The sequence below is a fragment of the Austrofundulus limnaeus genome, unplaced genomic scaffold (genome assembly GCF_001266775.1).
Source record: "Austrofundulus limnaeus strain Quisiro unplaced genomic scaffold, Austrofundulus_limnaeus-1.0 Scaffold793, whole genome shotgun sequence".
Lineage (NCBI taxonomy): Eukaryota > Metazoa > Chordata > Actinopteri > Cyprinodontiformes > Rivulidae > Austrofundulus > Austrofundulus limnaeus.
The window spans coordinates 19072-32766 of NW_013953195.1; the positions used below are offsets into that span (position 1 = coordinate 19072).

The following is a 13695-nucleotide window of genomic DNA, read 5'->3' on the forward strand; positions in this document are numbered from 1 at the left end:
GTGTGTGTGTGTGTGTGTGTGTGTGTGTGTGTGGGCGGGCGGGGGGAGTAATAATTCTGACGGGTTGTGACAAGAAGGGGTGGAAGACTCGAAGCTGTGAACTGAATGACACTATTTTCGTCATGCAACTGCAACAATGAGAGCCAATTTCATCAGTTTGGACGGAGCATGCAGGCCTTTAGGCAATATAAATTTTTAGGAAGGTGTCAATATGAAACTGTATTCTAGCTGAATAATGCTGCCACCTGCTGTTATGTTGTTGTAACTGCAACTAACATAAAGCTTGCTTCACGTTTTTGGCAATATCTGTGCAGGAAGACACAATGGAGGTGGAGGAATTTCTCAAAGAGGCTGCTGTTATGAAAGAGATTAAACACCCCAACTTAGTACAACTGTTGGGTATGCAAAACAAAAACAATATACTATATCTGTCATTACACCTGTCATATAGATTAATATTAATGTGTAAAATCTTTCCTGCCAACATCTTGGCTAATGCTGCTGTATCTGTTCATAAAGCCTGTTTCAAATAAAATCAAACTCATTAGTTTGGGTTTTTATACCTGCCCGTCACAGGTGTTTGCACACGGGAGCCGCCATTCTACATCATCACAGAGTTTATGACCCACGGTAACCTGCTGGACTACCTGAGGGAGTGCAACAGAGAGGACGTCAATGCCGTGGTGCTGCTGTACATGGCCACACAAATCTCTTCCGCCATGGAGTACCTGGAGAAAAAAAACTTTATACACAGGTGTCTAAATTTAATTGAAAATAATAGGAGCAAGTTGTTTTCAGTCTTTAATATCGAGTGGGTTTTTTTTAACTTGACAATATCAGAGAATAAAAACAAAAACCTTGCTGACATTAAATCTTTGTTTTCCTCGTTCCTGGGCAGTTTTCCTCTCGCTCTCTTTGCATCACAGAGAAGCCAGTGTCGTAATATAGTTTGTTCTGGCATGTTTAACCTGGTCTTTAAGAATCAGTGAGAGAAGATTTATGTTTTTATATTTGCCAAACTGCATTTTAATTCTGTAGCCTGACAGGACTCTGCTTGTAACTCCGTATCACACAAAACATATGATGAAATTCAGCACCACAGTAAAAAAAACTACAGTTTTTTTTCTCCATTTTTATACCTTACTGTGTTGCAATCTATTTACCTTCATTTTTACAATAGTTTTCTTTCTCCTAAAGTCACATACTGTATAAATTCTAATATCTTGTTCACGACCCTTTATCCTGTTCTGCAGGGACTTGGCTGCTCGTAACTGTCTGGTTGGGGAGAACCACCTGGTGAAGGTTGCAGACTTTGGCCTTAGCCGGCTAATGACTGGAGATACGTACACGGCTCACGCTGGTGCCAAGTTCCCCATTAAATGGACCGCTCCAGAGAGTCTGGCCTACAACACATTCTCTATCAAGTCTGATGTCTGGGGTATTTGATAGCTGTTTATTTTTTTATAAATATACAGTATTGTCCAATATAACTCTATTGGTACAATGTAAGACCAAACTAACTGCCTTGTTTCTTCTTCCTTAGCATTTGGTGTACTGTTGTGGGAAATTGCCACCTATGGCATGTCTCCTTATCCTGGTATCGACCTGTCCCAAGTCTATGAGCTTCTGCAAAGAGACTACCGCATGGAACGACCCGAAGGCTGTCCAGAGAAGGTCTATGAGCTAATGACAGCTTGTGAGTACAAAAATGCGTCCAAATACAATTTTTTTATGATGCTTGCGTACTAATCAAAAGTTTTGTTTTGGAAGTATTTTTTGATTTATACTCATTACTCTCAGGTTGGAGGTGGAGCCCTGGAGAACGCCCAACGTTCGCTGAAACACATCAGGCCTTTGAGACCATGTTTCAGGAATCCAGTATCTCTGATGGTCAGTGCAGGTTTTCTAACTCCTAAAACATTTGTAGTTTGCAGATTTAAAAGAAAATAAAACATAATGGTATTTGATGGTTGTTAAAATGTCAAATCCTTATCTGTGTAATTATAGAAGTTGAAAAGGAGCTGGGAAAGAAGGGGAAAAAGACAACACTAGGCCCGATTCAACAGGCTCCAGAGCTGCCCACCAAGACCAGACTTCCTCGCAGAAACATGGAAAACCGAGACAGAGACAGTCCAGGTACGATGCACGACATGTGCCTTTGTTGCTTTTTGTAATTATATGTAATTTTCTTTGTCCTAATCCTCATTGGTCATTTTATGTTTTAACTCCAGTTGGATACTAACTTTGTATTTTTTCTCTCCTTAATAAGCCTTCAGTTTTGAAACGTTATATCTTAATGCAATAATGTTTTATTGTATTTTAAATAAATTTTTTTCTGTTTCTATCCCTGTGTCCCCTATATCCTCTTCCTTAGACCTAGTCGACCCCGAGGTGGCTGTGTCCTCTCCAATGCTTCCTAGGAAAGAACGCCCCCTGCTGGACAACAACCTAAATGAAGATGACCGCTTGCTGCCCAGAGACAAGGACAAGGACAAGACACGTGGCAGCGGTTTCCTCAGCCTCATCAAGAAAAAGAAGAAGAGCGCACCAGATCCACCCAAACGCAGCTCCTCTTTCCGAGACGAGGGTCACTCTGACAGGAGGGTTGTGACTCCTGATCCTCGAGACAGTGACGGTTTCAACAATGGTGCACCTTTGTCTCTAAATGAGACCTCGAAGTTTTTGAGAACTACCAATAATGGGGCAGGCAGTATTACCAGTGGGAGTCCTAACTACCCTGGACCTTTGTTCCCCCGAAAGAAGGGAGCTCCTGCCGTACCTGGTCCAGGAGGTAAGGCCACAACACCACCTGGTGAAGAGGAACCTATTTCCAACTCAAGCCGTTTCCTCTGGTCCTCTAACATCACTAATGGCAGAGATAGCACAGAGTGGAAATCTGTCACGCTGCCAAGAGATCCAGGCCATCGTCACTTTGATTCAAGCACCTTGGTAGGAAAACCAGCTCTGCCTCGAAAAAGGACCAATGAGCAGAAAGGAGAGAACGCCCCTCGAAAAGGCACCCTGACTCCCCCACCACGCCTGAACACATCGCAGGATGCCTCCTCTTCCTTTTTGGGAAAAGACGGAGATCCCAGTCCTGGTTCCAGTCCAAAAGCACTGACACCCAAGGTGGTGAAGAGACCGGGTGTGCCGGGGCCTGAGAACTCCAAGACCAGTGCTCTCCATGCAGAGCTTCTCAAGTCCAACGTGTTTCCTGCTTTGGGAGCAGCTGGAGACGAGTGTAAGGCCCGCAGAAACAAGTACACGACAGACCCCTCATCTGTCAGAGAAAAGGGGAAATTACAGAAACCCAAACCAGCCCCACCTCCACCGCCAACTGGTCCCAAGACAAGTAAGATGTCTCGTAGCCCCACTCAAGAACTCCCCTCTCCCGCTTCTTCCCCTTCATCCTCTCCGTCTGAAATCAAAATCAAGTGCCTTCCTTCTATTTCAGATTCTCACCACACGACAGCTGCTAGTGACCAAGCCCGCTCACCAGTCAGTGAGGGATCCAAAAAGCTGCCCCTGAGCTCCTCCTCTAAACCTCAGCCACTAAAATCCCCCACCTCATCCACTTCAGCGACCACTTTTCCTTCTGCCCAGAGCCAGGGGGGCTCGTCCGTAACCTCCCCCACTGATCAGAGCTCAACTGCATTCACCCCTTTAGTTAGAACCCGAATCTCTCTCCGCAAGACCACACCCCGCCAAGCCTCTGAACGCACCCCGAACTCAGCCGTGACACGCGAGATGCTGCTGGACGGAGCTGAGCTGCTCCGCACCGCCATCGCTCGTGTCTCCGAGCAAACGGGCAGCCACAGCGCCGTGCTGGAGGCCGGTAAAAACCTGTCCAAGTACTGCGTGAGCTTCGTTGACTCCATTCAGCAGATGAACAAGTTTGCCTTCCGAGAGGCAATCAACAAGCTCGAGAGCGGCTTGCGCGAACTTCAGATCTGTCCCACCGCCACAGGGGGCTCCAGTGCGCAGCAGGACTTCAGTAAGCTGCTGTCCTCCGTCAAAGAGATCAGTGACATCGTTCAGAGGTAGCGCAATAAAAAGGACCATAATGGACTTTATATGACATTACCCCTTCAGAGCTGTGGCCTGTGAAGGGTGAGGTGAGATCGAGAGCAGCACTGTAGGTTCACTCTACAGTCCTCTGACTTCATTAATCCTGTGGTTACAATGAATGGAATCAAAGGAACCTTTACATGGATGTTGTTAGACAGCCATAACTATGAATGCACATCGTTTATTTAGGGCCTTTGATGAGGCTAGGGGCCAAATCTTTATCATGACTTTTCACCAAATGTCTTTGAAATTATGTCTGTTTTTGGCTTTATTTTTTCTGTCTTCATCAGCTTTATCATAAGAAAAAGGCCTGTTTCTATGTGTCCTTATTGTGCTGCGACAATTGGCAACAAATTACTTGTTTTGGTCCACAATGCCTTACAAAGATTCGTCACTTGTATTTTCCATTTTCACCTTCAAAAAGTTCAGGAAAACAGAGTGGGATGTTTTTGTCCAACACACATCCTATTCTGTTTTTATCAGGGTTGTGTTTTTTGAGAGATGAAATTTTGCCAGTGTTTTTGTATTGATCCTGTTTTCAGTGTTGGCAACCATATGCCAAAAACAGAACGATGGGAGCAAATTGAGATGCTGACTTCAGCCTTTCTCTACCTTTCTCCCTTTTCTGCAACACTTGAGTAACAAATAGTGCCTTAGACACTACCAGCAGGGCTTTTTCAGTTTCAGCACTCACAAAGTGCAGATATATTACTCTGGCTAGGTTGTATTGTGTGCTTGAAAGTGGCTTTTTAAAATTGGATTTGTTTGCAAAAGAAAAAAAGTGTGTGTATGATCTGCAACTCAATGGACCTTCTTTTTATGTATGTAAACACAACTTTCTCTGTGCCAGTCAACAGAGCCAATACTAACATGCTACAAGGAGTACCAAGCTGACTTGTTTTCATGACAGGCTTTTATTCCTCTGAGGTCTAAAAGCTGTTGCTTTCACCCCAGAAAGAAAAATAGATCCTGGGGGAAACACTGGACTGAAATTCTTACTTGCTGTCTCAATTTAAAAAAATTATATATATAAAAAATAAATTGTATATCCAATAGGGTGACCATTACAGACACATGGAATTCCACTGTAAGATTTTTGTTCTCGTCTATAACTCTTGGACATTTTCTGTATTTGTGCTGTAGTTGTCTCATCCTTTATGCCCTGCCTGACTGCGAAGACTGAGGACAAAAAAAAATCACAGCTAACAGCCTTGATTTTTAATGGTACTGTCATTGTTGACTTTAAGTATTCCTATCTCTAAAACATACCACTATTCTATTTTTATCTCAATCACCAGTTTTTGCAAACAAACTTTGCCCTCATTTTGTAAGTTTTTTTTTCTTTCCTTTCTAACCTGGGTGCAATTTTAGTTGCAATAAAATACAAAGCAGTTGTGCTACTTGAAATACAACTCTGGATCTGATGGTGTTTTAATGATTCAAAAGACACAGGTACAGGTTATGTATAATTTATTTTTTCTGACTAGAGTATTTTTGTCATTAAAATCAAAATGTCAACATTTTAAAATCATACACGCAAGAACGCATTTAAATGTTAGCACAGCTTCTTAAAAATTTATACATATTTACTTTTTTTTTTTTACTTTTTTTAAATTGTGGACAGACAAAAAGCAAGAAGTGGTCACTCAAAACTGCAAAAATGGTGGAACACAGGAGAAAGGAAGCCCAGCCCACCCGGTTCTCATAATAACAAACCAATCCCTGCTCCCCAAAAGTTAAGACCGCAATTTAGGCCTCTCCAGTTCAGATGAGCCATGATTGGGTGGAAAAAGAAAATGGATTATCAACACAAGCATGCCTCATTCTTCACCCTGTACAGAAATGAGATGAAGCAAGATTTGCTGACATAAATACTAGTTGTACATCATCTCAATCCAGTTCCTCTCCCCTCAATAAGTTCAATAGTGTGCAGATGGGGGTAGTTGGGGGCGGGGCTTTCTGTGTCGTCTGTCCTTTACTTACAATTATTAATAGAAACTATGTTACAGAATTTCCCAAGCATGAATTACAGGCAACCCACTAGCACACTAACTGTACAAGATCTTGGCAGAGCCACCAAACAAATTTCTAAATCCAAAGTACAGTAGCGAGGTCATCACCAGCAGTTAAGAAGCAAATATATACAGCTGTAAGGGAACTGCTATGTTACAGAGAAATTGTACTTAAAACAACTCGATTTTCACAACTTTGTGTTTAAAAGGTAGTCATGCTGCTGCTTGGTGTTGGTTTAATGACGCAGAGCAACAACTTTCCAGATGAACATCAAATAAGCTATTCAGTGCAGCTTCATCGCAATAAAAGGAGTGAGAAATATATTTGTTTTTACACAAATAACCAAAAATGTGAGTTTAAGACCATGCTGCTAACTCTTGGTCATTAGAGATGCGATGCATATACTTATTCAAAAAGTAAAACTGAAAGAGGCATCCTAAAAGAGCAGAATTTCATCGAATCTGGATGATCCAAACAGCAGCATGAAGAGCAAGTGCAGCAAAACAAAGACTAAAGAATACTTTTCATAAGGCAACAAACGATGACAAAAGAAAAGCTGGTACAGACATGTTGATATGACTGTGGGGAGAGTTTCTGGGTTAGCTGAACAAAGAGCTGGTGCAAACTGATGACTTTATCTTTTCATCAAAAACAGAAAAGACTTTTTGTTAAAGTGACATTTTAAATTCATCTAAAGAACCGTCCATTCAACTTTGTAACACTCAGACCGACCAGAAAAACACCTCAAACTCTTTGTAACACCTCAGCAGAGACCAAGGAATTACGGTACCCATGTAGCATTTAAAAGGTAATTCTTTACATTTATTACATGTTTTTCCTCTCTCTCTCCTGAGTTTTTATCAGATTTGGCAAAGCAATTTACTTTCGTGCCAGCAGCAAAAACAGAATGTAAAGCCAGAAGCAGGTTTAAATTCTGCTGGAAAAAGCTCATTCGAACACATTCTTCGACACAGCTTGGAGCATCTACTTGTGCGGCTAATTGTTACACTACTTCATTGCTTTCTGTCCCCACAGAAATTAAATAAAAGGTGGGATATCTCATCTGCACGACCTGATAAAGTGATGGAATCATAAACCATGCAACGAGAGGAGTTAGGGAATATAATTTAGTTTGGATTTATACAAAAATGATGAGTGATGACTGAAACTTAGCATTGTTTACATTTCATACATAGCTATAAAACCAAACATAAAACAGTCTTGCTTTGTTATTTGAACATTACATCTATCTAAAGTGTCAGTGACCAGTGTAACTCATGGTGCCATCTATGATACTACTGATAGGGAGGGGGGTAGACTGAGATTTGGAGGGGGAATGAAGGATGAACAATATGAGACAAATATACACTGACAGTTTTAAGAGGATTGACACAGCAACAAAGGGAGACAGGCAAATAAGAGGGAGAGGAGATGTAGTCCACACAGCCCAGCTCAGTCTGACCCAAGTTGATATTCACCGCCCCCTTTTCCTTTTCTCTGCAGCCCCGCTCTCATACGGCTCCTGGTGCAGTGAGGGATGAACTTACAAAGGTGTCAGAATGGATGGAGGATTTGCTTGAGGGGGGAGGTGGGCAGAACAGAGAGAAGAAGAAAGGGTACAAGGTGGGGGCTTTTTGCTTGGTCATTAGCAGCTGCATCCTTCCCTCTGGGGCTGAGGTTCGCTGGTTAGCCGACCGCCCTGCGGCGCCGAGGGCTTGTGCTGGACCCCTGACTCGGCGGCGTTCAGGTCCAAGCTGCCATCTTGGATATTCTGGTAGATTTTCTTAGCAGCTTCGAGGAAGGCGTCCTCGACATTTTCACCCCTGAAACAAAAAAGACACTAGGATGAAAAACTTGCTAAATGTGAGTTAATTAATGCAGGGAATTGAATAGTTCTAAGACTGATGCATCAGTGTTTCACAAACTTACGTTTTTGCACTGGCTTCCAGAAACAACAAACCTGAAAACACAACAGAAGCACATTTGGTCATGTTCAGAAAATGCTGTTTTGCCAAAACCTGGTATCATTCTTCAGAGATGGATTTCAGAAAGTGACAACTTAAGATCACAATCAAATGGAGACGGCTCACCATTCTCCTCAGCAAACTGCTTTGCCTCCTCATACGTGACGTCCCTCTGGGCCTCCAGGTCCGCCTTGTTTCCTATGAGAATGATCACCTGATGACATGAACACAGGGAATGGAAAAAGTGAGAAGTAGAGTCTGCCTGGAAGAAATTTCCTCTGTGACTCTAGAAAAGATAAAACAATTAAAAATAAAAAAGCTCAGCTGCACTGAGGATTTGTCTGTAAAAAGAATGAGGTGTATATGACGTTAGAATCACTGGTAACTATGTCACCATGAGACCCACAAAATAGGGCTTGTTTCTGGGACAATTTATTATCTTAGGTCATAAAGCCCTTTGTCTGAATTAGGAGGTTTTTATTTCAATGATTGCAATGCAAGTCAAATGATCAGGCATTGTAAAACATGGGATAGAAAGAACAATTTGGCTACAGCAGCGCCACCACTTGGCCTCTAGAAGTAATTTCAGCTAAATCAGATCATAAACTTACTGAGGGCTGCTTTTTTTGGCTGTAGCTGAAGGACTGACTACTGTAGATTCTTAATACAGCAAATAAGTGATGTAGTGCTAATCTGCACACAAAAAAATCTACAGAAACTTGCATTTTGGGGACCCAGAACATCAGTTTTTCTTAGCATTAAGAACATGCTTTTGGTCTTTTGCTTTTATGAAAAAAATTATTTAATAAAATGACAAACATTACGATATTTATCTAAGAATCTGTTGAGCAAACTTGAAACTTACATTTTGGACTAGTATGGAAAGCTCCTGTTTGGGTTTATGCTCAAGAAATGTTTAAAAAGCTAAAAAGAAACAACATTTACAGGAAGAGGCCTGCTGCACAGATGTCTGATGGGAAGCAGGAGGATTTAGAGTTAATCATATTTACCAGGAAAACTTTGTTAAGAAATGGATCTGTGGCTTTAAATAGAACCAAGGGAAAACAAGAGAATAACTGAAAACTAAACTATTAAAGAAAATTAAAGAAATTAATGACAAAATAAAACATGCATTTTAAATATGTAGGATCATGCAGGTTTTTTTAGATGCAAAAACACAGAATAATTCAAGTGTAACGAGAAGTCGATCTGTGTACTTACAGTATTGGGGTTGGTGAGGTTTCTGGCATCAGTCAGCCAGCTACTGAGGTGGTTATAAGTGCTTCTCCTGTGTGAAAACAAGTACAGATGTTATTATGACAAGACATAATATCCTGCTGTCACTGAAAAGATCAGACGGAGGCAACAGCTACAAATGAGAAGAGACAGCATCACTGCAAGCTGAACAATTTAAAACTGTTAACTTAAGTGAAAACTATTAACTGATTGATCTATAATGCTTTGTTTGAATCACCATTGATCTCTAACACCAGGTTATTCCTGTCATCTATTTGAAGTCATTACCTAAACTTCCACATTCTAATTAATATTACACTCTGTTAAGTTTTTGTGCTGATAAGAATCATGATGTTAATATGTTTACATAAATGGGGAGTTGGTCTAAAATACAAAACAGTATAAAACGTAGAAATGGCTCCCAAACATCAATAGATTTGATGTTTGCTGTGTTTGTTTCCAGAAGCATCACATTTTTAAATACATGTCTTATTTTGTAACAATTGCATTGATCCATTGCACACTGAACCAGGTTTTACTTTTAGACACACCACAAGGAGGAAAACAAACAGGATACAAAAAAACAACTCTTAGCTTTCACTGCCACACCCTCTTAATAACAGGATATGAATATGTGTAGATTCACAACAACTGTGCAGGGCTAAACAAACACCAACTCTCATCCCTGTGGGTTAGACCAAAAGGAGTAATACCAGTATTCCCAGTAATATAAACAATTTATAGCTGGAGTTCCATTTTCTTTACCTCTTGGGAAAACAAGTGGAGTTTCCTGCAGTTTGAACAGACATTCCACATGTCGGGCTGTGTTTGTTTAGCAGAACAATGATACCGTCTAACATCTGAAGGGAGCATGTTGAACACAAGCTGTGATAGAAGCTGCTCATATTTGTTCTGGATTGTTTGCTTTTAAGTTTAAAGGCGGTGATGGTGTATATTATGAAAACTTTTTGTTAGGACTAGTGATGACTTTCTTGCTGTGAGGCATCAGTGCTAACCACTGATCCATCGTGCTGCCTAAACGTCCTGATAACTGGAGCAGATACTATTTTTTATTAAATAAATGCGACCTCCATCAGACTCCAGTGTGAATGCTTTATGCCATCAATGTGACCTGTATGTGCAGATGGTGCGACATCATGTTCAGCACGCTGTTTACAGACGTAAACATTTCTCTGTCTGTGGATGCTACATGTTAGCACGTCGATTCTGAAGTTCTTGTTAAATCTCAGACATTTAAATAATTATCTGTCATGCTTGTTTAGTTCATTGTTTACATTTGAATCAGCCTTTGCTCTGATGCAGGATTGTATTTATGGAACAAAGCGACATGCTCGAAGTAAAACTAACCAAAGAAATCGATCCAGTAGTTTTAGTATAGACACAGTCTGACACCAACATGTTTCTATGGGTTCTCAGTCATCCAGGACATGCATGCGAAATTCAAAGAAAAAAAATGAAACTGGACTTCTGCTCTGTAGCTGAAAGCATGTGGAGTAACAACCTGACTCAAAGTTAGTACCAATACATGGATCAATCTGTAACCCCCAGCTCATTGACGTACAAGTTGGATAAATGTGACATGAACGTTCAGACTGAGGTCACTATGACAAACGTTAGATATGTATCTAATTTAGAATCAGCTTCTAAATAAAAGAAATGTGTTTTTATAATCAATGAGTAATGTTTAAGTTCTAACTCAGTAGTGGCGAGTAGCCATACTGAAGCAGTCATACTCAGTTTGAGAAAAACTGGTATCAGGACAACCCAGTTAGGACCAGTGTAGCAGAACAAAAACAAAACAAAAAACAAAAACAAAACAAACAAAAAAAAAAAACATGCTTCACCTGGTAATGTCATAGACCATAAGTGCTCCTGCAGCTCCACGGTAGTAGGAGCGCGTGACGGCCCTGAAGCGCTCTTGTCCTGCTGTGTCCCAAATCTGCAGCTTGATCTTCTGTCCACTCACCTCGATTATCCTTGTACCGAACTCCACACCAATTGTATGAGGACAGTCTGCCATAACTGTGGAGAGGAAGTGAATTCAATTGGACTTTCCATGACAAAATGTTCCACTGTTAACCTTATCTTATTAAGTTCTACAGATCCATTGTGAACTTCTGTTAAGGGTGGCAGTTCAGTTTGTTCCATCCTTTATCCATTTTAATTTATATCCATGATTTCTGTTAGGGGTGGGAACCTTTTACTATCTCACGATTCGATTCAAAATCGATTTTTTCATTCAAAACTCGATGTGAGCAAATTTGTCATGTTCCTAAAGTGCTTCATCTTCATTTTGCTAATTTTGCACACAGTTCACTGTGTGCAAAATTAGCAAATGAAGCTCATGTCAAACTCAGACTCTTCAGTAAAAAACAAAATGAGCCAAATATTTGCATTCAATGAAGACAGGGTCAGTTGAATCTCTCTTTCCTCCAATTATGTAGTTTTCTCTTTGTTTTGGTGCTTTCTGCACATGCATACATTCCAGAACCAGCTCCATGTGATGTCAGGACGTCCCAGATTCTGATGTTAAACGATTTTTTGGTGCACCCCTAATATCTATGCCTAGTTTTAAGTTATAATAAATTTTGTACATGTGAACACTCATCCAAAATAACCAACCTGATTTCTGCTGTTAACTAGCAGAAGATGACTCAGTAATTAATTACCATGTTAGCTGTGTAAACTCAAAATATAAACAATCAAAACGTGTCAAATTCCTTTCACGCTGACATGAAAAACCCTTCCTTGAATCATACCAGTAAGTGTGTTGCGTGTGTGTTTAGATAAGGGCAGGATGTGATCATGAACATGTGAATGAGGAGCACAGCATCTGGCTCCTTAATAGCAGCACAGCACTGAGTGAACATAACTGAGCTGAATGGCAATGGGAGGCTGCAGCTGGCACATACACAGGAGAAGAGACTCTCACTGTGAGCTCACACTCGCCTTCTTTGATACAGACTTCCGCTTACGTTTAAAAAAAAAAAAAAATTGAAAGCAATTTAACACACTCCAGAGAAATCTGGCAACCACTGAAGCACAGACAGATCAAAAAGGGGCAAAAAAAAAAAAAATCAGGGCAGCACTTACATTTTTTTTCTGTGAACTGGTGAAGCAAACAGGACTTTCCTACCCCCATGTCCCCTGAGCAGAGAGGCACAAAGAGAGAAACTCAGGTCAGCTGAGGAAACGAAAGAACAATTCTATTCTCTGACATGATGTAAGAACTTCTCTGTCAGTCAGAAACACTTAACATTTCACGTGTCCTTAAATCAGGAAAGAGAAACCGTGTGTACAATACAATTTAAGTTATGTAAAAAAAGAAGAAGTGCATTTCTTTCTTTGATCAGGTTTGTACGCACTCGCCAAGAACCACCATGTTAGTAATTCAGATAAGTCAAGACTTTGGATAAAATCTCGATGTTAAAATGAGATAATTGGACAAACAAAATCTGAAATATTTAACAGACCACGGTAAGGATTTGTGACTCAGCTTCTCAGCTTTGATGTAGCTGTGTGTTTTAAGTTTAACCAGAAGATAAACAACTTAAAAATGTTCAGAATTTATGAATATGAAAGTACGTGAATGAGTACATAAATTAAAATTGTGTGCCCGACTGCCCAAAGAGTACAAGCTGCATTTATGCCACAAAGTTGCTTGGAGTTTCTTATGGAGGAATTTATGCCAAAACTCTATGTGCTGCAAAGTTTATCAATATAATTCATTAGTGTGGATACAGATGTTGTTTACTTACCAATAATGATGTATTTAAAAATGTAGGAGTAGTTATATGGTGCAGTGGCCATTGTGGCTCTGGAAGACAAAAAGAAGGTGGCTATTTAGTCAGTGAAAAAGATAAAAACATTTAAAATGACAGATTTATGTTTTTTTTATCTTGCAATGTGGCCTGCTCTGATGGAGACTGCATATTTTGAATAATGGCAAAGTAACAGAAACATACCATTTATTTTTACTGCTCTGTCTATACACAAGAGCATCTCCAGTATGGTAGGCTTTGCAGCAAAAATACCTCCGACACCAATTTAAAATCCAGTATGTTTATACTCAAGTCACTTTCGGCACAAAAAGCCCACAATATCACCACTATGTCAAAAACATACAAATACAAGAGTTGAACTGCTGGATGTTCTGGGTTTGAACTATTATTTTCCCCAAACAAATAACGTTAGATATTTTAAGGATCGTATAGGCTTGGTCACAGCTATCATCAGGAAGACTAGCAGAAACAGATCACACAGTCTCTTTGAAATTATTTACAAATTGGCATTAATCACCAACTGAACCTACAGTGGTTTGCAAAAATATTCATACCCCTTGAACTTTTCCATATTTTGTCACATTACAACCACAAACATAAATATATTTCAC

The 13695-nt window shown here is 40.3% G+C and overlaps 2 protein-coding genes across 3 annotated transcripts in view; one reads left to right on the forward strand and one right to left on the reverse strand.

Moving 5' to 3' along the window:
• The window catches only part of abl1 (c-abl oncogene 1, non-receptor tyrosine kinase), a gene marked incomplete at its 5' end in the record, with an annotated part of 9107 nt that extends 3627 nt beyond the window's left edge, over positions 1-5480 (forward strand). Inside the window, 7 exon segments of the mRNA XM_014028658.1 lie at positions 315-399; positions 577-754; positions 1254-1438; positions 1544-1696; positions 1801-1890; positions 2008-2136; positions 2375-5480. Coding sequence (XP_013884112.1) covers positions 315-399; positions 577-754; positions 1254-1438; positions 1544-1696; positions 1801-1890; positions 2008-2136; positions 2375-4044 — 2490 coding nt within the window.
• Positions 5481-5615: 135 nt separating this feature from the next.
• The window catches only part of rab14l (RAB14, member RAS oncogene family, like), a 14145-nt gene continuing 6065 nt past the window's right edge, over positions 5616-13695 (reverse strand). For both annotated transcript variants that reach the window (XM_014028660.1, XM_014028659.1), the window contains 7 exons: positions 13061-13119; positions 12396-12449; positions 11147-11324; positions 9267-9333; positions 8172-8259; positions 8011-8041; positions 5616-7904 (listed from right to left, as the gene is read on the reverse strand). In XM_014028660.1, the coding sequence (XP_013884114.1) occupies positions 7727-7904; positions 8011-8041; positions 8172-8259; positions 9267-9333; positions 11147-11324; positions 12396-12449; positions 13061-13112 (648 nt within the window). In that variant the 5' untranslated portion in view covers positions 13113-13119 and the 3' untranslated portion in view covers positions 5616-7726. The remainder of the gene's footprint in view (positions 7905-8010; positions 8042-8171; positions 8260-9266; positions 9334-11146; positions 11325-12395; positions 12450-13060; positions 13120-13695) is intronic.